General features: G+C 49.7%; 2 protein-coding genes across 2 annotated transcripts; one reads left to right on the top strand and one right to left on the bottom strand.

The window, feature by feature from the left end:
- LOC135909508 (uncharacterized) lies at positions 1 to 26,615 on the bottom strand. The gene is made up of 5 exons (XM_065441483.1): positions 26,089 to 26,615; positions 24,949 to 25,148; positions 21,565 to 21,856; positions 10,011 to 10,265; positions 1 to 1,843 (listed from the first exon to the last, which is right to left on the bottom strand). Exons 1-5 carry the CDS (start codon positions 26,424 to 26,426, stop codon positions 1,630 to 1,632), a joined length of 1,299 nt encoding a protein of 432 aa, XP_065297555.1. The 5' UTR covers positions 26,427 to 26,615; the 3' UTR covers positions 1 to 1,629.
- LOC135910157 (uncharacterized) lies at positions 20,403 to 20,996 on the top strand (the record flags this gene model as incomplete). Its single annotated transcript, XM_065442199.1, has 1 exon — positions 20,403 to 20,996. A coding segment is annotated over exon 1 (594 nt), but the record flags the coding sequence as incomplete, so codon positions are not given.
- Positions 26,616 to 26,664: the final 49 nt, after the last annotated feature.

Raw genomic sequence — 26,664 nt, 5'->3', positions numbered from 1 at the left:
TGTCCAAAACGCTGGCATTTGAAACATCGGCAAGAATTCGGCACGTATGACCTAACACGAAGCCGGGTGTACCCGGCCTCCATGAACTCGGGCAAAACACTGGAGCTGAAAGTATCAGGTGTTTGGTCTGTGTTTCCTCATCACGCCTCAACTTAATTCATTTAACGTTGATGAGGTCCTGCTTAATGAAGCCCTACAAGAGGTCATCTTCAGTTAGCTCCAGCAGGTCATCATCTAAGACAACGCCATGGGTGGTATTCATAGTACAGCGCGGGGTTATCGTTACTTGGCCTGTCCAAACTGTCCAAATGACACTGGACAGTTTTTCATTTTGTTTCTGGTGGCGTAGCTCCAACAGATCACCGCTTGCCTTCCTGGATGCTTTATAACATGTACCGAAAATTTCCGTAAGAGACTTTGAAACGAGGAATGGTGAGATTGTTCGCATTGGTTTGTCTGGTTTTTCAGAGTGAATGACATGGAAACGGGAAAAGGATTCTTTTTGATGACCAAAAAACTCGAAGACTTCATCGGTGCGCCCCTTCTTCGGGGAACGATCAGGTAGTGATGGGAAGGGACCAGCCATAAGTGAGTGTATTTTTCGGCAGTAACGCCAGCCAACCACCGTGCAGCCCTAATAGGGGACGCTGCAGGACCTGTGAAACTGGTACTGTAAACGTCAGCTGTACGTTACTAATATAACCGAATATGAGAAAACCTAAGTAGGCTACTCACATAGGGTTGACCCTCGCTGCCTAGAAAATCGGAAGTAATGCAGAAGAGAGGAAAAGACAGGAAATATTAAAAGTGAGTGAGAATGACGAAGGTTGGAGAGGAGGCTAGGAAAAGGCAACTACCAATTTCCACCGGATGGGTCAGTCCGAAGGTGCCGTCTACGTTAGGTCGAGGCCAAAGGGGTGTGTTGCCTCCGCCGAGGGGCCTTAAAGGTCCGAACCCTCAGCATCGGCCCAACCGCCAAGATGCCCTTTTCCCCGGACACCGCTAAGCCGTGAACGGTTAGACGCGGGAGGGTCCAACCCTCGTGTGCTCGGGTACGTGGTGTCGCAACACACCAAACGCCTGCTGATGCAGACACCCCTGCGGGGTCTCCAACTCTTCTAAAGTTCATTCGCTGAACTGCCTAGCCTCGCGTAACTCCTTTCCGATGCCTTCCGCAGCCTGCGCACTACAAAAGATTTCGACTACACCCGCAGCGCATATGCGGCCATGCGGCAGACAAGAGAGAAACGTTACGACATGGCCTCCGAGACCTGGCGGCGCGCGCTGAGTCACCCGATCGCGGAGTCCATGCCAAAAAGAGAGGCTTTCAAAAATATGCACTTTAGGTTCTCCGAGAAGACGCGCGCGCTCCCAAGCCGTACACTGGCAGCGGTCGTAATGCCTTTCCGGGGCTACCGAGAGGGTCCTCTGACCTGCGGGCGTTGACTTCAAAGGCATCAACCTCTCTCCGCTTCTTGCCGATTGGCTGCAAGTGCAGCGCATCTTGCCGAGCAGGCGCGTCAGGCAACGGAAAGGTGTTTCTGCGCAAGGCGCAGTCTGCTGATGTAATCTAGAAGTGTCGCCCCTTGTCTACGTCTGACAAAGTGGGGCGAAGAATCAAGGCTGGCTTCAGGCGACGGGTGTTCCGACGACAGCCTTGATGAGCGGAAAAGAAGGGCCCCCGCATCTTCCTGCGTAGTCGTCGCATTCTGGGTCCCAAAAGGCGACGCAGTCGGTCTTGGCCCGTTTGCAGAGCGCAGCCGCAAATTGGCGGGCACGAGCCGGCTTCAGGAAGGAAACAGCGTCGCCGAAAGCGGTCACCCCGACGGTTGCAAGTCCGTGGCTGCGTTCCGAAAACAACGTGTCAGACTGCGCCAATGCGGCAACCGCGAGCAATGTTGATTGATGCGAAAGCGTCAAATGGCCCATTGAGCGAAAGAAAAACCATTTACCCTTCCATTTTGTGAAGGACGAGCAGCGAAGCTGTGGTGTGTTTTACCTCAATTGATGCACTTACGTATATTATTATTATTATTATTATTATTATTATTATTATTATTATTATTATTATTATTATTATTATTATTATTATTAATTTATATTGGGAATTTACTGACTCCAGTTTGGGTTGAGTGTGAGGGCAATGCCATAGACAATGCTCTTTGGACGGATATACCATGCAGTTCGGGAATTTGGTGGCCCAGGTAGGCCTTGAATATAGTGACGGAAAAGAGTAGTCACAGTTAAGTTTTTTCGTTTGTGTTCTTTTCTCCTTGAAGTCGACCAAAGTCTCTTCAAGGTGTTTATCGGCGTTGATGAAGCAGGAGGCAGGTTGGAGGTAACAAAACTTGAAGATATATTGTAACGGAAATATTTACACAGTCAAATACAGAGTTAGCAAAAGAACACTGATACAAAACACACAAGTAAACAGCGCCTTACTCTTCTACTTTTTCTTAAGTTAGAGCCTAGGACAACTGTCACTACATACGACCAACCGAGTCTCACTGTTCTACCACTAAGTGGTTACGGCCCAGACTAGCGTTGCATCGTACGGAGTCTTACTGTTCTATCAGGTTTAGTGATTACAGCCTAGACTGAGGAACAAGCACCTCGTCTCGGTTGTTATAGGGGAAAGAGACAAAGAAAAAGGGCGGTAGGGTCGTTAGCCCATCCCACGGAAGCAATTGCCAATGAGAGTTGACAGTTTCTTAAGCCACAACCCAAAGGGATGGGCTTACTCTCATAAGTGAATCTATTGGAAAACCACCCTGTTTTCCCTCTTCCCACATCTTCTTCTCTCCCTCCTATTTCCACGTGGTCAGTGACGGCCTCGTCAAACACGCCAGGCATGCATGATTTATTGAGGCCATCTCGCACCTCAGCGGCGTTTCTAGCCAGCAAGGGGGGGGCTCGGGCGCTGGTGTCCCAACACCGCGTACCATAGTCCCCCCTCAAGGTTTTTCCTGGTAGAAAACTAATTACCGCTGGCGGCATCCGGACTCGGGTGCTCTTCAAACGACGCCGCGCCCCTCTCTACGGCGCGCACTGCATGTTGCAACACGACACAAAGCGGGCTCTCCCCAGCGCTCAAAACAAGATGCACGTGGCTGCCGTCCGAATGCGAGGGGCGCGAACCCCCCGCTCCGTACGCGCCAGACGTGGTCAACATTGCTAGCAGCTGCGTCTCCAATTAGCAGGGGACTCAAGAGCCGGCGCCACAACGTCGCGTATACAACCGTCCCGCTCGAGCTTTGTCCGCGTGGCCCTATTATGACCATCGGCGGAATGTCAACAAAGCCCGCGCAAAAGCATTTGCTCCGAATCCGTTTTGCGCCTCTGCACCGCGCCCCCCGCGGCGGCGCGCGCCTCGGCTCGTTACCGACACCACGCGGGCCGTCCGACCCCTCACAAACAGAATCGTTTGCCGCCCGAGGCGCTGGGGGGTGGACGCTTCTCCATTCACAAAACGCACGTGCAACTAGCGGCACTTCAAAAGTATATACAAAACAATCATGCAGCCCTACGCCGTCCATTCTTCCTGTTCGAGAGATGAGCGGCCTAACACGTTCCCCCTAAAGAGTATACTGGGCTGATTTTCGCTCAGTGATACGATAAATCACTGCCGCGATTACGTAATGAACATTCTAACCACACCCTAGCCTAATTACATCACAAGAACAAACACTTTCAAGTAACAAAGCAAGAAGAGAGTAAAAAGAAATACACAATACATGTCATCAAACTATTAAGCACACGATTGCAGTTCCAAACTGTAAGAGCACTCTAGTGTCTCTGGGTCTTGAATCGGCACTCACAAAGTCCGCAATATACAGCGCCAAGTGAGCAGGAACATTCACGCCCATCCAGTTGGCATGGCACTATAGTATTACGCTGGCTTCCATGAGCTGTTGTGAAGCCTGGACAAAGCATCCGCGTTACCATTACTGACACCCTTCCGATGTCGCACTGACACGTGATATCGCTGTAAAGCCAGCGCCCATCTTGTCAATTTTGCCCCGTGTGGAGTCGAAGTTGTAAGGTACGACAATGGATTGTGGTCGGAAACAACGTTTATCTCGGCACCAAAAAGCCAGTAGTCAAACTTCTTTAAGGCCCATATAATAGCAAACGCTTCCCCCTCAATTGTCGACCATCGCGTCTGAGTCGGCGTGAAGCGGTGGCTGGCAAAGGCATTAGGCCTCTCCTTTCCATCGGCTGTCATTTGCGCCAAACAAGCGCCCGCCGCCGTAGCTGACGCGTCTGCGAAAAGCCAGTAGGACTCAGATGGGTCCGGAGTGCTGAGCGCCACGGCCTCGCACAGGGACTGTTTCAGCGTCTTAAACGCCGTCTGAGCTTCCTCTGACCAGGGTATGCTATTGGGTACCCCTTTCTTTGTTAACCGCATGAGCGGGCTCGCCACCTCTGCATATTCTCGGACGCACTCGCGATAGTAGCCGCACAGTCCTAGCAGGATGCGTATCTCCTTTTTAGTGCGCGGTGTCGCTACATTCTTAATTGCAGCTATTTTCTCTTCGTGTTCTGGGGTTGAGAATCTTGGTGCGCAACCTAATTTCTCGAGCATCGACTGTGTGAGCTGTGATTTGAAATTAGTGCCCTGGTCGGAACAGATCATTTCCGGAACGCCAGTGCGACTGAAAATTTCAATCAACGCGTCGCAAGTCGCCTTAGCTGTCAACGAGCGCAGTGGGACAACCTCTGGCCACTCTGTGCACATGTTCACCAAGCATAGCGCGTACCTATGACCTTTCGCTGACGGTCTGTCTAAGGGTCCAATGATGTCTGTACTGACAATTTGAAAAGGGTGATTTGGCCTAGTGGGAGGAGTTATAGGTACTCTGTCCGTGCGACGCCTGTCAGAGCGAATTTGACAATCATGGCACGAACGACAATGCTCTAATACCTCCTTCTCCATGCCAGGCCAAAAAAAATTACACCTAATACGCACTTTAGTTTTCCTTGGCCCTAGGTGCCCTCCGCATAGTGACTCATGAGCTAAACGCATCACCTCACTGCGCTTGTCTTTGGGAACAACTAGTTGTCTCACACGGGTGCCTACTATTGAGTCCCAGTGGTGTAAGAGTCCATCAGAGACGAACATGCCGGATTTCCCACTCCGAGCATCTTCCCAACCTTTCTTTAAGGTAGCGTCAGCTAGCTGCCATCTGCGGAACTCTTCTCTCTGGCTTATTGACGCATCCCTCTCTTCATCAATTAGCTCAACTTCTCCAGAAACACCTTCCTCCTCCAAAGTAACATTGCAGGCTACTGCCTCGGCTTTCTCATTTGATCGCTCTATCCTCTGAGCAGGCTCGGCCGGTGCTACAATGGATTCCAGAGAGCTGCTGGCCTTGAATAAATGTTCCCAATCTTCCTTGGTCAACAAACAATCTGTGCCCTCGACGAGCTCATTGGTCAACGCGCAGAGTAGGTCAATGTTCTGGGGCTCCGCCGCCATTTGCGGGCTATTTAACTTTACCGGCAACGTTGCTAGCTTTGCCTCGATAGTTTTACCAAATGCAGACACCAATCTTATTGTGCCTGATGGCTCCACGATACTTTTCGGAAGGAGACTCTCGCGTATGACAGTTATTTCACTTCCCGTATCTAGAATCGCATCTGTGGATACGTTTCCGCATGAGATAGGGATCAACTGCAGGTTAGTCATGCCTTCGCCTTTGTGTTTCAAGGCCTCTACCTTTGCAGTGAGGACTCCATTCGGTATCTGACTTCCCGTCTCGTGGGCTATCGACACCCTTTGTGCCCTCTGCCTTGGCTCGATAGCCTTCTTTGGCTGATTTTCCTTGTCACTAGACATCGGGCAATCCTTAGCGAAATGGCCTGAGCTGTGACATACGTGGCACCTGAGGGCGCTTTTCCCTACGCGTGTCTGCCTTTGCCCCATCTCTGCCACTGATGACTTTGCGGCGTATCCTTTGCCTTTGGCTTGTTCCAAAGTTTGTAGTACTTTGGCAATCTCAGGTGGCTTAAGCCATCCCTCCCCTTCTCGTAGCATCACGTATTCAAGACCCTCTATACTAAGGCCCGCTTTTATACGATCCGCAACCATGAGTTCTGCCATCACTTCTACAGTGTCGGCTCCTCTTACTTGAAGGTAGTAGGAGAAATACGTTTTCACTCGCGACGCGAACTGTGACCACGTTTCCTCCTTCCGCTTCACTGCTCTCTCAAACCTTTGCAGATACTCCGCCGGAGAAAGCTTCAGTTCCATCAACACTGCCTGTTTAACTGACTCGTAATCTGTACTCTCTTCCTGGTTGAGGTTACGCAGTAGGTAGCGAACGCGCTCAGTTAGAGCTGGCATGACTAAATGCACGCGACTCTCATACGGTACCCCGTAAGTAGCAAAAAGTCTTTCTACCTCCTCGAACCATAAGGGTACATCCGCGTCACACGGCAGGCGGAACCCTTTCAGCACTTTTGCGCATTGCTCGACGGAGTCGAAGCCCATTCGCCTCCGATCGCCCCGGTCCGACTCAGCGCTGGACGACGTGCCATTGAGACGTTCAGCATTCGTCCTTGCCTGCAACAGCCTTTCGTACTCGATCTGAAGTTGTATACAGGTAGTCTGAGCATTGAGCCTTTGAATTTCAAGTTCAAGCGTTCTTGTATCATTCGGAATTTGCAAAGGCTGAGATGCCTGCTGCGAAAATTCCTGGCTCTGACTGGGTTCTCTCATTTCATTTGACTTATCGGAATTTAGCCTATCGTCATTTGATAACTCCCGATTCCGATCCATTTCCGCCACAGTCGCACCCTCAACTCCATTAGACTCCATTGTCTCTGCGCCCCCGCGTGTCCTCACCATTTGCTCTACACATCAACTGCCATGCCACTTGAGAAAGACGCAAGAAATCCTGCTCACCCTTTGCTGAATGCACTGTCGTTTTCGGATCTCCTCCACGGTGCCGGGCTTGGCTGCTGTGGGATCTTCTCAAAGGTGCAGGAGGTGCTCGTTGGATGACTTGATCCCTTCACCACTGGTCCAGGATTCGATGTTGTAGAGTTCGCCGATCCTGCCGACTGCGCCAGTTAAGTTTTTGATGTGTGGTTGTTCTTTTCTCCTTGAAGACGACCAAAGTCTCTTCAAGGTGTTTATCGGCGTTGATGAAGCAGGAGGCAGGTTGGAGGTAACAAAACTTGAAGATATATTGTAACGGAAATATTTACACAGTCAAATACAGAGTTAGCAAAAGAACACTGATACAAAACACACAAGTAAACAGCGCCTTACTCTTCTACTTTTTCTTAAGTTAGAGCCTAGGACAACTGTCACTACATACGACCAACCGAGTCTCACTGTTCTACCACTAAGTGGTTACGGCCCAGACTAGCGTTGCATCGTACGGAGTCTTACTGTTCTATCAGGTTCAGTGATTACAGCCTAGACTGAGGAACAAGCACCTCGTCTCGGTTGTTATAGGGGAAAGAGACAAAGAAAAAGGGCGGTAGGGTCGTTAGCCCATCCCACGGAAGCAATTGCCAATGAGAGTTGACAGTTTCTTAAGCCACAACCCAAAGGGATGGGCTTACTCTCATAAGTGAATCTATTGGAAAACCACCCTGTTTTCCCTCTTCCCACATCTTCTTCTCCCCCTCCTATTTCCACGTGGTCAGTGACGGCCTCGTCAAACACGCCAGGCATGCATGATTTATTGAGGCCATCTCGCACCTCAGCGGCGTTTCTAGCCAGCAAGGGGGGGGCTCGGGCGCTGGTGTCCCAACACCGCGTACCGTAGTCCCCCCTCAAGGTTTTTCCTGGTAGAAAACTAATTACCGCTGGCGGCATCCGGACTCGGGTGCTCTTCAAACGACGCCGCGCCCCTCTCTACGGCGCGCACTGCATGTTGCAACACGACACAAAGCGGGCTCTCCCCAGCGCTCAAAACAAGATGCACGTGGCTGCCGTCCGAATGCGAGGGGCGCGAACCCCCCGCTCCGTACGCGCCAGACGTGGTCAACATTGCTAGCAGCTGCGTCTCCAATTAGCAGGGGACTCAAGAGCCGGCGCCACAACGTCGCGTATACAACCGTCCCGCTCGAGCTTTGTCCGCGTGGCCCTATTATGACCATCGGCGGAATGTCAACAAAGCCCGCGCAAAAGCATTTGCTCCGAATCCGTTTTGCGCCTCTGCACCGCGCCCCCCGCGGCGGCGCGCGCCTCGGCTCGTTACCGACACCACGCGGGCCGTCCGACCCCTCACAAACAGAATCGTTTGCCGCCCGAGGCGCTGGGGGGTGGACGCTTCTCCATTCACAAAACGCACGTGCAACTAGCGGCACTTCAAAAGTATATACAAAACAATCATGCAGCCCTACGCCGTCCATTCTTCCTGTTCGAGAGATGAGCGGCCTAACAGTCACTATTGAGTTTGTTTGAAGTCTTGGGAGAATAGCGCTGTCTTCTCGCGAGAAGTTAGCAGAAGGAGTAATAAAGGCGACGGCATTGGCGCGAAGTCCCTTTAAAAGTGATGTGCGCTCCTTGTGCAAATCTGTGTTCCCTTGGGTTAAATTCTGATGGGCATAGGCACGGGGGACCCGGAAAACTAACTAGGTGGGAGCGCTCATGAGCTCGGGAGTTCCCCCCAATGCCTTGGTGCCCAGGTATCTACTGCAAGGTAACACAGAACGAAGGGTGTGCATGCAAGTGTCATTGAAGTAGGCTGTGTATATGCTCAGGTAGCAAGTTGTCGCGAAACATGCGGCATGCTTCTTGGCTATCGGTGCGAATAAAGATGCGTTGGGTAGGATGGTGAGGCCGGGTGACTGCTTCGAGAATAGCAAGAGCCTGTGCGTCGGATCGGTCGGGGACTCCTATGTGTGCGTTTACATGCTCGTAGTCAGGGCCGACTGCAGCAGTTAGACATCTACCCTCCGAGTGACTAGCGTCCGTATAATAATACGTAGTGTCTGGTAGTGGGTTTTCCCTATTTACTCGTTTGACTAACTGGGAGCGGCGAGCTTCGTGTTTGTGTGGCTGCCAGATATGCTTATGTTTGTCTGTGGACGCGCGACACCATGCCTGTTCAGTTATCAATCTCATGTTTGATGCAATTTAAGTGACCTAAAGAACTATGAAATTTACTTTGTGCAATTTTCCAACGCTGTTCTATTGCTATGAATACTTCGAGTTTCAGGCGAAACTTCAACTTAGGTAGGAAGTAGAATGACAACTATGGAATCATCTGAGCATCAGCCCTTTTTCACAAGAGCTCGAGCCCCCGTCATGGTCAAGGAAAACAATGCCACGCGCGTTCATGAGAATGTTGCAACACCAACAAGCGCCCTTTTTTTTTTTTGCGCTCACAGCGTTCATTTTTGCCAGGTGAGATCATAAAACGTATCGCACGCTAGTACGAGAAAATAAGTGGATAACATGCCGCAATAAGCGAACTTTCGGGAGTAGGTTCTGCCACAAATATCAAATGGCCGAGCTCCCAATACGCTTCGAAACCGTGAGTGGCGCAAGAATTGGAAGGAATAGTGGCACCAATCCTCATGCTGATGCCTCATTTAGGATTCTAATTTATTGTTCCCTTCTTAGTTAACTTCCACCAGGTGTTTGGACAAACAAACTTGAGGATTTTCTTTACCGTTTATTTGATCACGTGCACATTGTTTTGCGCCAATTCCAGCATGGATAGAGCTTTCTGCCGTGACATTGTTCAACACGTCGAACATACGTGTGCATCACGCAGCAGTATTCGCGCAAGCGCTCTTTTGTTCCAGGAGAACAGGCTATAGTTATTCCTTAAAGGGTTACGATCTCGTCACGTCAGTGCAACCAGCTTTGTGTATTCTGACGTCTTCATATTCCCATTTCTTGTAGATAGATTCTGTTGTGTGCTTACACATGAGTGCGCAAACTTCCTTACATCGTCTTCTGTATTTCATTGGTATAAATATATGTGCTAATCTTGACAACGGCAACAAACAACAGGTAGTACAAATTACCCACGCCGGTTCACCTGTAAACGTTGGTGAAGTTCATGTTGCACACGCTGCCGTAGGAAACATCGATCGCCGCCTCGGACCCTTCGCTGGCCACAGCGGCCACGCTAAGCGCGTGACAAACGCGGTCGCTGTGCTTTTCACTGAGACGGCGCAGACCCGCGTGCCGAGAGAGCGTCTCGGCGCTGTGGTGTCCGCCTCGCTCCGGGATCGGCACGGACCACGACTGCGGCGCCGCGAGCAGTCCGCGGTCCCCAAGCACATCCAGGAGCCTGAGCGCATCGCGGGAAGCGCGTGCGTCGGTAACTCATAGAGAAAGCAATATCGCTCACGGCCAACGCCGCGGACGCCGACGCCGACGACACCGGCTTTTCTGCGACACGAGCTCCTTAACGCTATCACGTTAAAAAAGTTTGTGGGTAACCTCTGTCACAGCAGCAGCGCGGCGTTTCAGAAACCCTAGCTGGCGTCTGCTTAGTCAGCAAGGCTTAGCAACGCGAACGCGCTCTTCCTGCAACGTCTGCGGCACTAGGTGTAATCAGCCATTACGCGGCGCTGCAAATGCGGCGCATTGGCGGTGCAGACCGCCGACTATAGCACTCAGCATACATGCTGGCACGAGTTATCCACGTCGCGCTGCCCACTCAAGCACCTGCAGTATTTTTTTTTTCACTTTTGTCCCTTATACTTTTTGCGAACAACGAACGCTTGGGAGGCACTTAGGCACAACGCTACCGTAGCTCATCTTTAGCAGCATTTATGGAAGCAATTGTGACTAGACTAATATTTCGCCATGAATACGCACTTCTTACGCCGTAACCTAACGGAATCAGAATATTAGTGCAGGGAGGATTGCTTTTCTATTTAGGAGAAATTGTATACACAAAGAAAGTGAGAAGCCGGCACTGACCATAAAGAGAAAATTTTAACTGCAGCAAACATTTAATTTCAAAGAAGCCTAGTGCTCGCCTAGGTAGTCATACAAACGCTAGCCTCTCTCAACAATGAAGCCCTCTCCGCAGAAAAAGGGAATAATGTAAACTGCGCCTTGGCCTCACGCTGCCAATGTGTCATTGTATTCCTCCTTACGTATACGTTCCGCTTGTGCACAGTTGTACTTTCTTTTTCGTTTCTTTCTGTATAAGAAGCACATTTAATCATGTCTACCGTCAACTTCGGCGGATGCGACGCGCCATGCAGGTGGGAAACGCTGCAAATCGACTTTTCGGTCACACTTCTTTCTTTCCGAATCAAATCCTTAGCTTCTCATCTGCTACACTTCCACTGCAGAGTAGCACATCTACCGTACTGGCCCGTAAGTGAGCAGCCTAAGGGAACCACAAAGCTCCTTCGAATTGTCACGCTTCTTCTAATTTATAGTTGAACGAAAAGTACTGACGTTGTCTGTAAAAGCACAGTCAAAGTATAGAAATAAGAAGACACTTGAGATATCAGGGGACTATTTTATACATATATCAGGCGACGACCATGTTGCAAAACCCCCCGCTTTGTTGCGAACCTTGGAATTATGTTATCTGGCCGCATACTTTAAGATAGATTTTGTTACGTTGCCAAACACGTGTGTTCTTCTCTCTTGTTAGTCAACTCTGTTCTTTGTCCTTTACGTATCACGCTGAGTTTCTTTACCATTTCTTCACTACACTCGAACCTCGCTATAACGAACTTGAAAGAGGAGCCGACATTACTGCGTTATATCCGTTACTTCGTTATATCCTTTATCGTCATTTACTGCAACATCTTCCCAATGTAAATATGGAAATAAGGATACAGCTTTGCGGCCGGCGGAACCGCTACATGGCCACGCATGCGATGAAATATGAATAAAAGAACAAAGGAATCTTCGGCTTGTGCAACACGCGACCTCTTAGCACCTGAGGCGACAACCTTTAGTTAGCTGCCTTCTGTTCCATTGTGATGGCCTTTCGCTTCCGCTTTCCACACAGCTCGTCGTAGTCGAGCAGCACGTCACACAAAGCACTGCGTTTCGCTTTGTGATCAAGGAAGCAAGCGAACTTCGCCGCGTCGGCTTGGCTCGGCCGGTTCCTGGCCTCCGAGATCGCACTGGTGTGAATGCGATCTCGGAGGGCACGCCCAGCTGCCAAACCGCGCTGCGCGCCGCAGGGAGAGAAGTGTGTGCACAAATATATTACATCGCCGCGCGTAGCGGCGCAGCGTGCGCGGCTCTCGCAGGCACGTCGTGGGCATGACACCCGAGATCGCGTCGGGAGATTTCGGGGCCCAGGCCCAGCTGCGGCTGCCTGTGTGCCACGCCGCAGAGAAAGAGAGAAGTGAACGCACTGTAGCCGCGCACATAGAGTTTCTCACCATATTACGTAGAGGGAAATCTGGCGCTGCTGCGCTGTGGTATGCATGGGAATGTCGGTATATTCTGGCTTCGGATTGGCATCTTTCTGGAAGAGCCAGGACACCTTGAAGACGCGCCTGGCAAGCACCGTTCCGTCTGTCACAATGATTCATTTTCTACAAAAACAGGACGTAAAAGCTGTTTTAGCTTTATTATTATAAAAAACATGTTTTGCCTAACTATGAGAACTTGTCATTGCATGTACATTTATATGATGCGTAAAAAGTATGAGCGGGCCGCTATAGTTGGAGGACAGACGACAAGATTCGCGCTCATTTTGAAACAGTTTGTCGTCTGTTCTTACTTTTCTTCGCTTGGTCATGTACTGTAGGTGAGTGAAGATGTAATATACGTGAATGGAAACATTTTATGAAGATTTTACTTTAAGAACGTGTTATTTGTGTAGCCATATCCACGTTTTAGACGAAGCCTTTTATAACAACAGCCAACACAAGTCACGCAGACACATACAGGGTTTTGAATAGTTGGCTGCGCGTGTTCAAAAAAAGATTTTGCACCCACAGCTGCACTGTTCTTACTCAAATTTTGCAGAACGATCGCATTTTGTTGTCGACTTCGTTTAGTATAACACTTGTACGATTAGTTGCCTGTTTTTTAAGCCAAAAATGAGAGACTGTTTTGGCCTATGGGGAAAATGGCGTCTGAAAAGCCAGCCTTGGCACATACTTGTGTCACCGCCTGCCGGCAGCAGCAGGAAGGAGCTGCTTCGCAGACGAAACGGCATCTTGAAATCGACCGCTTATGCGGCACTGCTCCTTGTAACGATGTATACGCGCGCGCACTCCCCTCGCATATGTGTATAGTTTGTCTGGTAATTCGGCGACTTGGCAGAGTGCTCGAAGGATGATAGGATGAGCACACCTCGGTGAAAGAACTACTGTTGTGTAGTGGGTTGCAAAACCGCATACAACAGATTGAAAGGTCAGGCCAAACTCTCGCTCTTCGGAGTCCCTAAAATGAATAAAGGCGCCGGTTGCGGGAGCTCAATCTTCACCGCACCGATCGGCCCTTTGGAAGCACCGACTCCAGTTGTGAGCTGCACTTTGATGCAATTGAATGAATAGAATTTATTGATAGGAAAGACAGAGAGGTCGACCTGAGCTAGTGCGCTCTAGTCTGCTACTCTGCACTGGGGAAGAGGGAAGGGGAGTGAAAGTATTGGGATGGATGATGATGATAAGAGAAGTGGCGAGTCCTTATGTACATGAGACAGTTGCCTCGCTAGAGCCGTTTGTCCAGCTTGGTGTCCTGCAGGAACTTCAACAATACTTTTGTTGCACGCATTGAAATTGCAGTGTCAGGCCATGGGCCGAGGATAGCTTCCTCCGACAGTAGTTGTCTGCCAACGCTGGCTAGGAAACTGTCTAACGTCCTTCGATCCAGCATATATGCTGGGCAGTCGCACAGTACGTGCTGCAGTGTTTCGGGCATCTGGCAGTGTACATAATCAGGGCCGTTCGATTGGCCGATGAGGTGTGCGTAGCGACTTTGATGCAAAGTATATACTGAAGTATTATGTGCATATCATTGAAGGTCAGGAGGTATCTACACAACACGGAAAGCCTGCGCTTCGGTCTGATTGAGTACTCGCAATGTTGCCGTGTCTTCCGGAGTATCTCTACGAGCAGCCCACACGCGAGCAGCCCACGCTAAAGAGAACGGCCTCACATGCAGCAAATGAAGGCCGGTCATCAAAGAGAACGCCCTCGCTCTCAGTTGAACCATCATTGACATTGGAGACATGTGACAATGGAAACCTGCGCGAGCTCGGAAGACATAGACAGCCGATAACATGCTTCCGAATTCAAGCAAATATAAACAATGTGTTTTGCTTTATTCACCCAAGAGACCCGGAAAACCAACTACGTCTCAGGCATATGACGCATAAGAATGAGGAAAAAACGACTATCCCGTAAATATTTTCAAAACACACGATTAACGTACAAAAAAATGTGCTGCACGTAACGAATAATGTGGCCTACATTCTTCGTTAATGTCACATTGCTGCCGTTATTGGGACATCGGGGAAATTTTGTTAGCATTCAATGTATCGCCTTGGGAAAGGCAGAAAACGACGGTATACCAATTTTTATTTAACACCTATATAGGACCCTGCACCTCGTAAGGACCATTCTTGTACATGAACACCATTTCTTCGCAATATGAGCTCTGAATTTCGTCCCTTCACGACACAGTGAAAATACGCTCATAGGGTTTAAAAAGGAAAGCAACAAACGCGATCAATCTGATTGCGCTCATGTTCGAGCGCAACTGCAACGCTGCGTTCGAGCGCGGCCGCGCTTCTCTTCGGCACGCTCCGACGCTGCCGAACGTGGCGTTCAGAAGAAGGCGATGGTGGCGCCATCTGGATTTTCAATAAAAAATGCCTCAGCGCGGATCCCTCGTTGGACCCCCTCTCCCATTCTAATAAACTATAGATTACATACGCTAGAAACACATACCGTAATTCCCATGACGTCACAGCGCCCCTTAGGAAACTCCCATAGACGGTGGCGCCAGATTTCCCTCTAAGTCTTATAGTGAGGAACTCTATGGCCGCACAGGCTTGCGCGCCGAGATTGCGCCGGGGAGATCTCAGAGGCAACTCACGGCTGCGCCTGCATGCGCGGCGCGAGGTATAAGTGAATGCACTAATCTATCGGACCGCCGCGCATAGCCGCGCAGCGTGGGGCGGCTCGCGCAGCCGTACCATATAGGCGTTCTGTGGCCATACGCGCAAGAGAGGTCACTGGAGAAGTGTGATAGTGAGCCCCTGCTTGTGCGCAGCTACGCGCAGCAGTCAGAAAGACCAGTGTTGCTCGATGGCGTGTGCGACGCAGGGAGGCGGCAGTGTTCATTTGTCACGGTGAACGAGTGCTGAACACCTCGGCAAGCAGCGTATGCGCACCGGTCGCCTACATATATATATATATATATATATATATATATATATATATATATATATATATATATATATATATATATATATATATATATATATATATATATATATATATATATTTGGGGGGGGGGCAGGGGGGTCGGAGACGAATCTAGTTCGTTATATCTATTGGCAGGACAATTTCACTTTCAGATTTCAGATTTTAAATACATGGATCTCTATAGGGATTTCAAGGAAAATTTCATTTACTTAGTTATATGCATGATTTCGTTACATCCCGTTTTATTATAACGAGGTCAAAGTGAACTGAACAATGGAGTCAGAGTGCGGATGGTACAGAAGGGTGAACAAGCAATACGGTCAATGAGCACTGCTATGTCACGCGCTGCTTTTGCAACAGTTGCTGTCCCTCCGCGACAAGGGCTGATTGAGCCAGCCGCCAAACGTTGGAGCGAACGCAATCCGCAGCCCCATCCGACAGTTGCCGTCACTAGACGCAAATCGGGTAAGCAAATACAAGGCACCGTCGAGGTCTGTTTCTCAGTGGTTCTTATCTGAGGCGGCCATTATCAAAGCAGTCATCTTGTAAGAGGGGTAATTGATGCGAATGAACAGAGGGAAGTTGCATGACTAAGTGCGTTGCAGGAGAGGAGCAACACCGTCGACCAGTCAAATGTGTGGCTTCTACATCCTCCGTAAGCATTTATTGTCACCTCAGCAGCAGCATTGCGTCCTGTCGCTGAATCTTTTAAATCTGGTTGAAGAAAAAAAAATGGCTGTGGCTTAGGTAAGGTTAAGCCCAGGATGCGAAGCATACTAGCCTTTATTTTAGTTGTTGAACCACTGTTTAGCCTGGTGAACTGCTGTTGCTTGGCTATATTTGGTTCGGCTAGACGAAGAAACAACTCATGCATTACTGCTTCGCCTTCAAGAGTGGAACGCGACAGCGTTCCCGTCGACCCGCCAAGGGGTGTAATACAATGGGCTACAGGGCAGCGACTACGCGCCCCGCATTGGACGCGGTGAGCGTCGAGCAAAGCAGCGTTCGGCGCGGCAACGAAATGTGCGCCTGAGCAAGAGACGCACGCCTTAGAAACAGCTCGTTTCTAAGGCAACACCGCATTCACTAGAGGCGCTTTTGTACCGCTTTGAAGCATCGTACTCGTGGCTCAGTGGTAGCCTCTCCGTCCCACACTCCGGAGACCCTGGTTCGATTCCCACCCAGCCCGTCTTGCAAGAGTTGAGCCAAAGCCACTTCTCCTCTGTCGTGACGTCACGGTGTCACGTGGTGAGTGAGTGAGTGAGTGAATAAACTTTATTGTAGGTCCGGCGAGGACGCGAACTCGTCGCGCACCCGGCTAGTCCCACGTCGGGACCGGCAGGTCTAGCCCACTGGCCCGGTCGCGGGCACGCCGGACAGCCAGGATTTGCTTTTCTAGAGCGGGGCTACGCAGAAGCGAGTCCCACTCCTCCTTGATGAACTTGGGGTATGTCGACCCGCACTCCCAGAGCATGTGGGGTAGAGTGGAGGTCTGGCCGCAGGACGGGCAGGCGTCGTCGCGATACACGTCGGGGTAAGCCTCGTGGAGAGCGGACAGACACGGATATGTGCTGGTCTGTAGGAGCCTAAGCGAAACGGCTTGCGCCCTATTCAACTTGGGGTGAGGGGGTGGAAAGACCCTTCTGGACATGTAGAAATATTTAATAATCTCGTTGTGAGTAGCAGGAGCGTCCCTGTGACCGTAGATAGGAGGGGAGTCAGTGCCCCTTATAGAGGAAGCGCGGTCGGTGAAGTCACGCGCAGCCTCGTGGGCAGACTCATTGAGGTTCGGGGGAGCACCCTCGACCGATCCTACGTGTGCGGGAAACCAGTGAATTGAATGGTTTGCGAGAGCATGTGGACTCGAGCCGCTAAGAAGACGAAGAGCTTCCTTGGCGATGCAACCCTTTTGAAAAGCCCTAACTGCCGTTTTGGAGTCACTATATATTTCGGACCCACGACCGTCTAGCAGGGCGAGGGCGATGGCGACTTGCTCGGCGATTCCGGGGTCTGAAGTGCGAATCGAGGCGCTATTGGAAATGTTTCCGCTCGAGTCGACCACAACGACGGCAAAGGTCTTCCCGTCACTGTACTCCGCAGCGTCGACGAAGCTTGCGCTAATGTCGTGTCGCTTGATCTGTTTGAGGATGGCGGCTGCTCTGGCCTATTAGGCCAGAGCATATATAGGCCCCACGTGGTTTCATGGCGACACCGCCGCGCCTGAGGAGCTGGGTTGAGCTCTCGTAATATGCTTCGCATAAAAGAAAACTTCGCTTTAAATATGGCAGTGATAATCGCCTAAAGCGATGAAAGTGAGTGCTTAACCGGTGGTGAGCGATTGGCGTCACTAATTTGAGGCCGCTAGCCTGTAAAGGGTGCACCTCTGCGCATACAGATGTGCTGCGGTGGAGCAACCCTAACAAGCTGCGCTTTCCAGAGTTTTATCTCGCACAGTTAGAGCCGTTTAAAATACTTCAAATCCTCCGAATACTCCAATAATCCTCCTTGTCTGCGTGAGTGTGGAGTCTGTTTAGAACTATGTACTCCATAACCTGAGGCACAGCCAAATGTTACTCGGAAATGTTCTTACAAACTGACTTGTTCAGCATGATGCTTGAGCAGTCATGGCAACAATGGACAGTGGGAACGGCATAAGATAATCCTGACGCAATTCTGCAATTCAATAGAGCATTCATCACTCACACTTTCACGTCTGTAGACTACAACTATCATCGGTTCCCTAAGCTCCTTCAGTTCGCAAAGAAGAAAGTGCGCAGCATCGCACTGCATCCGCGGTTGCAGAATATCGTTTGCTTCTCAGGCATCTCAATGGAACGCGTGTGAAATGCCTGATTTGTATCATTCGAACGGCATTGGAACCAAATTGCACACCATTCGCTCTTTTATATGTTCTGGTCCTACATATGTCCTACAAGTCGAGGTCCTAGAGCCTCCTTTAAAGCTTACATCACGTGTATCCAAAATAAATTACATACCGATAGTCAATTTGCATCTTAAATATCGAAGACCGCGCCGCACAATCGCACCGAACGGCATGCTATAAAAGACCAAAGGACGTTGCCACGGCACAAATTTAAACGATAGCAGCTCAGTGTGAAACATCGTCTCCAGTACACGCACTGTATATTCCACGTTAACTTAATAAAATAAGACGACAGCAGCTTGGCTCAATTGTGATGATGATGCCGCACTCAAGGATTTATGAGAGGCCGTAGCCGCAACCTCAAAAAGGAAACTACGCAGGCTCTTTGGATATTTGTAAGAGTTCTGAAATGCAGTAGCCCTGCAGAAGGGCAGCGGATTGGGCGAGTTGGTGTTGCATGGTAACAATAAAATTCAAACAGCGCTAAACGACAGGACCAGAATGAGGAGGAGACAAACACGGCGCTGACTTACAACTGATTCACAACCGATATGATAGTAGCCCTGCCGACCAAAACAGCGAATTCGTTATGTTAAACAAAACACTTATAGCAACTTCGTTCTGTTGCTCCACACTTCTCGGCGAAAAATAGAAGGCCCGAAATGATTTTCTGGACGTTACGTCACTGCCGATAGCTTTGCGACAGCAGACAACAATGTCACTCATATTGCAACAGAAGTTCGGAACATCTGGTTGAAAACGCCACAGAACGCCGCAACTTGTCGCCTCGAGCGCTGCTGTTTCCTTTTACGTCCTGGGTGTGGCGACAATACGCTAACTCTAACAAGAACTATGCCAGCCAAAAATCTGCAGCTTATCGCTGCCAAACAATTCGCCAACCTCGCGTCATGCGCGTGCACTCTGGCTGTTGCCGCATGATGCGCACGGATAGTGAACTCGCGTACCGTCATTATACCATCCCGTTCCTTTCGATGACGCAGAACACCCTTCGGATAGCGCACAGATACGTTCTTTCCCCGCTGCTACTGACATTCGTTATTTATTGGCGCGGGCGTCGGGATAGATAGAATAAACTTTAATGTCCAACGGAAAAAGGTGATCTACCCACCCCCCGACGCACAGGTCAGGGGGCGAGTGCCGCCGCCTCAGATGCAGGCTGGGAGGTCTTGCGTCCCAGCAGCCTCTTCGGCCAGTTGGACGAGCCGGAGCTGGAGCTCAGGGTCCGAGCTGCGCAGCAGGGTCTCCCAGGTGTCTCTACTATCTATTTTGTGCGTTCCCCCGGGAGAGTACGGACATTCCCATATTATGTGGTCGAGGGTCCCTCTCGCCCCACAAAGATTACACTTATCGCTCCTGGCCTCGGGGAACATGTGGTTCGCCATAACCGGGTGCGGATATGTATAAGTTTGTAGTCGTCTCCACGCGACTGCTTGTCTGTTGTTTAATTTTGGGTCTGGCGGGGATACCAGTCTACGAGCCAATCTATAATGCTGCGTGATCTCCCCATATTTTAGCATGCGCTCTCCGCTCCCTCGGTCATCGAGGGGCCCTGTAGCGGCTCGGCGGTAGAGATCTCGAGCCAGCTCGTGGGCCGCCTCGTTGCCGGGGACGGCTTCATGCGCCGGAGTCCAAATTATTTGAATTTTTCTATCTAGCTTTCTCTGGCCTAGGATTCTGGCCGCTAAGGGCGAGATCGTTCCCTTGCTAAAATTTTGTATGGCAGTTTTGCTGTCACTGATCACAAATTTCGCGTCCGTTCCAGCGCAAGCTAATGCGATCGCAATTTCCTCGGCAACTTCTATGTTGCGCCCGCGCAGAGTGACAGCAGTCACGGGAATACCCCGGCCGCTGACAGCCGTTGCCACCGTAAAACTGCCGCTACCTCCCGCCGCATCTACATAGGCCACCTCATGCTCCGAGATATTACCGAATCTAATTTTTAATGCTTCGGCTCGTTTATGCCTCCTGTATGTTTATGCCTCCTCCGGGAGGTATTTTTCGATCACCCTGGAACCGAACACGAACGAAACTCGCGTAAACGATCACGCTAACCAACTTCGCAGATGTACATTTTCCCATTCTTGTGTGGTAACGTTTTGTGGCAACTCTGGTAACATTTACCAGAGCCAGTAACGTTCACTTAAGTTCATATTTTATGAACAACATATGCATAGAGAATGTGTCTACATTAAAATATTTGGGAGTCCATTTAACTTCAAATCTTACATGGAATGATCACATTGATGAAATAATTACGAAAGCAAATAAAACACTTGGATTCACCAGGCGAAATTTGTACTTAGCAAATCAGTCAACTAAATTATTAGCTTACACAGCCCTAGTTCGCTCAAAGATTGAATACGCTTCCATAATATGGAATCCAAATCAGACTTACTTAATAAACCAGCTGGAATCTTTACAAAATAAAGCAGCACATTTCATCACTAAAACATACTCTAGAACATCCAGCATCACGACTATCAAAGAGTCCCTCCAATTACCATCTCTAGAAACACGACGACTGTTAGCACTGCTTTCCCACTTCCACAGATTGTATCATACCCCGTCATCCTTTACAGCATCCCATATCAAACCCCCGCAAAAAATTTTTCCCCGCCTCGACCATCCCTTCAAAGTGCGTCCCATGTTTGCGCGTACGAATCTCCTGCGACAATCACCGCTCTTTCTTGCTATTTATCACTGGAACAAGCTGCCAAAAGAAATTGCTTCTATACATGATCATGACTCATTTGTAAGTAATTTGAAGCGCAGTTTTACGCATGTTGGGTAAAAGCAAAATTTTATGCCTTTGACGCATAGTAAGTGTATCTACATGCTTTGTACCGAGTGTTTTTTTTTTTTCATCATGTATGCAATTATCTTTCCTTTCTTTTCTTTTTGATATTTTCTTGTTGTATTCGGTGATCTTTACCACGGCGTTCTATATTGCCTTTCCCCCCCTAATTGTGTTTGAAATATCCTGTTGTTAACCCCCCCCCCCCCTCTATGTAATGCCCATAAGGGCCTTTAGGGTATCTGAATGACAAAAAAAAAGATGCCTGTAAGTCGCAGGCAGTGAGGCTGTCTTAATTTGTCCCTTATATATATATATATATATATATATATATATATATATATATATATATATATATGCATGATCCGAAGTAGGTGCTGCGTGCACTTCGTACTTTCTTTGTCTGCATGCAGAAACGGAGAAATGTTCACCTTCACGGAAGGTTACCTTGACAGTGGTATATATAGTACAGAGCAACGTTTGTAATAAATGTTACAAACATTCAGAAAGAAATGAAGCGCACCTGGGAAAGTCGAACGCCGCTGCCACGTCAGTGTCGCCGTCGACAACCAGACCCAGACGCAGTGAGTGTGGCTTCAGCTGCCTCCGGAGGGCTTCGGCGAGTCGAGTGATAGCCGCCTTGTGCCGCTCCTGTGGCCTCTTCCAGTGCAGGTAAACGCGGGAGAAAAGCGACGACGATGTTGCCCCGTCCTCGCCGCCATTCCGATTGATGAGCGCCAACCGCTCTACCAGCCGCTGCACGCTTTCTGTGTCAAGCAGCAGTGCTAGCAAGTACGGGTCCTCCGTTGAGGAGCCTGCAACCGGCCGCGACGTCGACAATTCTGTATCCTTTACTTCATGCAAGAGAAAGCATGTGAACAGCAGAGGCGCGTAGTAGTGCAAACTATAGTGTCACTATGCACGCGAACTATAATGAAGATAGCAGCTGTTTGCCCTATCTACCACCTATCAATCTACCGTGGAAACCCGATAATAGACTCAGTGCAAACGAGGTAGTTACAAGTAAGCATTTTGGCACCCGGAGCTTAATGATTAAAATTGAACAAGCTAACCATATAGAACTCGCTCTTTCATCTCTGTTTTTGCTGCTTCGTGTAATGTCGGCATGATTTTGGCTTGTGCGCTTCGTTTGGGCTTGCACCACCTTTGGAAACCGGATAAGCAACGATGTGACATCGTGAACTCGAGTTACTTCTATAAATTATAGGGTTTTACGGGCCAAAACCACTTTCTGATTATGAAGCACGCCGTAGTGGAGGACTCCGGAAATTTAGACCACCTGGGGTTCTTTAACGTGCACCTACGTCTAAGTACGTGGGTGTTTTCGCATTTCGCCCCTATCGAAATGTGGCCGCCGTAGCCGGGATTCGATCCGCGAAAACGTATAAGCTCTTTTATACTTTCCCGTTGGCATTTCTGTCCGCGACAGTGCGCGCATCCTCCCTTTAAAATGTCGCTATTTCGCGCGAAAGGCGACGCATCGATTGCGAGAGCAAATTAGCGGACAGCTATCTACACGAAGTAAGGATAGTAGTTTCATCGGCCGTATAAACTTGTAAACATATTGGCATACTAACTAAATTAACAAGCATGGTGTCACGCGCGCACAAGTAAACATGAACACCTCTCATTCGATAACCGCGGAAACTCGCTGTCAAAGTGCTGCAGTGAGGAAACGCGGCAGCAGCAGCGAGCGAACTGACCTTCGTGCAGCTGCTCGCATCAACGCGAAATAAGTCGCGAAAGCACAGCGCAGCGCGGACTCTGTATCCGTCGCAGATGGCTTTCAAGATACAGCGGCCCCTCGAAGCTTTGCGCTCGACGGAAGGCGGCACGCTTCCTCCCCGCTTCCGTCCGTTGCGTGCGTGAGATTCAGCCGCGATCGCCGGCTCACCCTCGCACGCTTTCACTCTCACATACGGCGCGCGGCGACGATATTTATCGCGCTTGGACTTTATACGGAACATCACGGCGACGCCGACTGCAGAAATGTGCCTGGAGTGTCCATATGATTGCTATGGCAATAAAATTAAATTCTGACATTTTACACGCCAGTACCACGATCTGATTATGAGGCATGCCGTAGTGGGAAACTCCGGATTAATTTTCGCCATCTGGTGATCTTCAACGTGCATCCAATGCACGGTACACGGGCGCTTTTACATTTCGCCCTCATAGAAATGTGGCTGCCGTGGCCGGGATCTCACCCCGCGACGTCGTACTTAAGGGGCCCCTCACCAGATCTGGCCATCTTGTACGGACAAGCGCCGTGCATACAATGGGTGTTAACGATCGTGTCTGGTAAGTATTACATGCTACTCGCCGCGGAAAGAGCTGAAATTTCAAACCGAACGCCGATTGCCCGTACGGGTGCCGCGCTCCGTACGGTAGGGATGACGTATATGTTCAAGCGCGCCTACGTAGTCTGTGCTGTGACGTCGATCATAGTGACTCGTTATTTCAAGTCGAATCGTTTCTGAACAGCACATGGACTCGAGAACTGGAGGCGTTATCATATACGCAACGGACAAAATGTACGTACCGCCATGCACCCTCGACTCGCAAGAGGACAATACCACCGACTGTGTGGATGTCTGTGCCGTACAAATGAAAAACGGAATTGTGATGTCCACTGCGTATATATCTCCAGGCACACCCAAGTGTGATATCGACAAATTCATGGCCACACATTTTGCATGGTTTAACCGTAATGACACTACCCCTGTGATCATCGTTGGAGACTTCAATGTGGACATCTCAAAACCAGACAAGACGTGCTCCCCTCAGTTTGTGCTATAATAGTTTATTTTGAAGAACCATACCAATGCAAGCCACTCAACTACACAACAACGGTTGCGTATAGATTTAACTTTGAACAAGATTCTAAGGTTGTAACCGAACCAATCAGTGTATATCAGAGTAATCGCAATGCTATCGTCACTAGCATTATCAAATTAAGGAAATAAATACATGTGTCCGGTGTTATGTGTTACAGCTTTGCTAGTCATCCAGCATCACAGAGTGGAATGACTCCTCGCTTTTTTTTTTTCGCTTTTAAGAGGAGTTCCACCGCCATTTTTGTGCGGCGTTGATGGCCGGCGTGATCGGTATCAAATTTCCATGAAAGAACAGCTAGGGTTACGATTTCTTTATTTGAACCATAGTTATCAATGAGTATGAAATAAAAGCTGCCTTGCATATGTCCTACTCAAATACACAGCCATTATTGGCGTGTTCACACACACACACACACACACACACACACACACACACACACACACACACACACACACACACACGCATATATATATATATATATATATATATATGTGACCAGTAATCCATAAAATTTTTACTGGCTCCATGTTGGCGGTCAGTCAGAAGTTTGTTCGGATGCTACGCTTCAAGGCAGCATGCCTCCGTGCGAGCCGGCATTAACAACCCTAGTCTGTCTACCGTATTTGTAAGTAAATAACGCGACCACAAATATAACGCGAGGGGGGACTTTCAGTCTCTCCGATAAAGATATCTTACGATCGTACGCGTCACTAACCCGAATATAACGCGAGGCGCGTTGTGAGGCTGAAAATTGCGGGAAGAAAAACAAACTGAAAAAAGAAATCGCGTTATATTTGTGAAAATACCATACGGCGGAAGGGCGTGAGAACTCGCTTGTACAACTTCGCTGTCTTTGATTTGACAGCAGCATCAGACTGGCTTACCTTTGCGATGTGAAGGATTGTGTTTTCTTTTTCTTTTTTACTGTGGGAAAGTGTATTCGGGTAGTTTCCCTGCCGTGGTTGGCATGCGCTGTGTGTTATTCATTCGACATCTCATTCCGACGTTTGCGCAGAACGTTGTGGATCAAAGACGGCGACGTACTCACCGCCGACGATGACGGAGAGTGAGAAAGGCGCCCCTCCCATTGCGGCCCCGAGCTGCGCCAAAGTTTCGCGGGCAGCTCGCTCTCCCCGAGACGGCAGCACACTCAGGCAGCAGTACGCCAAGTGGTGACAGTACGCGTACGGGAAGCTGCGGAGGTTCAGGCCCGGCTGCCCGACGCGATCACGGTACACGCACACGAACCTGCGCGGAGAGTACGACACGTGCAGACGTCATCGGCGTTGGGAGAACAAGGTTAGCGCGGCACCCTTTTTGGTGCGGAAGCTACCAAAACTGCACGCGCTGCAGCATTCTTCAAGCATTTCTTCAAAGTGCCGTATAGTTTTTTGCAGCGGTTTGCGCGATAATAATGAGTGATGGAATTCAACGTCCAAGAGCTGCGCCTGAGCGACGTATATACCGCGTCGTGGAAGACTCGGGATTCATTCTGACCACCTGGCGTTTTTTTTTTTCTTTTTTTCACCGTCGGAACGATGCTTCTAGGCGTACAATATGGGCCACACACACACACATACACACGCACAAAAGAAGGTAACATGGTTGTTCGCTGTAAATAGAATAAAAAACGAAAGAAGAGAAAGATGCGCCCGTTAGATTTAGGCACTTGTGGTAGTGGCGGTGATTAGTTATTTTAATGAAAAACCAATTACCCCTGCTTCCACGTGCGCCTAAACACCTAAGAAGCGCGTTTTGTTGTTATTATTGTTGTTGTTGTTGTTATTGTTGTTGTTTAAGCTTGGTGCGTTGCTTCACCCAAAACACTATACTGCACATCGTAGATCTCGGAAACCCCTTGCATGCGCTTAGCATATGAGTCAAGCCATGTTCGCCAGGCAACGGTTTACACGCCGCAGGACCGAGCAGAAAAACGCGCTCGAGACGTAAGTACGTCGTCGCCGCGTAACAATCTTAATGGTGGTATGCGAGAAGAGACTATGCACTGCCTAGGATGCGCAGTTTGCTAAAAAGTCTTCGCACGTCTTGCACTCGGCAGTCATTGGAATGCGGCCACCCTGGCCGGAAATGGAACCCGCCAACTTGCGCACAATGAGAGACTGTTGTAGCCACTAAGCCACGGCAACGTAAGGTGTGGGATAAGCTGAGTTTGGTGAACTGCTGTCACCTGACGCTGGCTGGTACGACGGGCGCGTCGGACGCCCTGTACTTCTCGGTGGCACGGCGACGTTCGACCGCTTCTTCGCTGGGCGATGTCGTGGGCTGTGCTGTTGCTGCTGCCGCCGCTGCCTGTTGTCTATTAACAACGACTATGAGCAGTGCCACGGCGAGTAGACAGAAGGTCCCCACCGCCACCGTATTGCAGAGCACGGCGACGCGCGTCGACTGCAGGAGCTCCGTCGGAGAAGGGCAGGCCGCCACGGCGGACTCACGAGGCTTAGCGCACGCGTCGCTGCCGGATGCCTCGTCATCGCTGGACGACGTGTTGCTGTCGTCAGACGCCATCGTCCATCGTGGCTGGCTTGCGGCTCTATTTTGTCGTCTTCTGCCTCGCGCCCGTGATAGACGCTATTCCGCATTCTTTTTGTAGCAAATAAAATAAATCGATCAATCACGCGCCGTCTGTTGACCACTCAGTGCCCATTATGGGTGTAGCGTGTTGCGTTTACGCTCTGGTGCCATTCGTGTGAGACGTAATTTGAAGATGTGCTGCTATGGCGTAAAGCTGGAAAACCCATCCGCC

The sequence above is a fragment of the Dermacentor albipictus genome, chromosome 1 (genome assembly GCF_038994185.2).
Source record: "Dermacentor albipictus isolate Rhodes 1998 colony chromosome 1, USDA_Dalb.pri_finalv2, whole genome shotgun sequence".
Classification (NCBI taxonomy): domain Eukaryota; kingdom Metazoa; phylum Arthropoda; class Arachnida; order Ixodida; family Ixodidae; genus Dermacentor; species Dermacentor albipictus.
The sequence above is the reverse complement of the archived record's forward strand: the minus strand, read 5'-3'. Positions and strand labels throughout refer to the sequence as shown.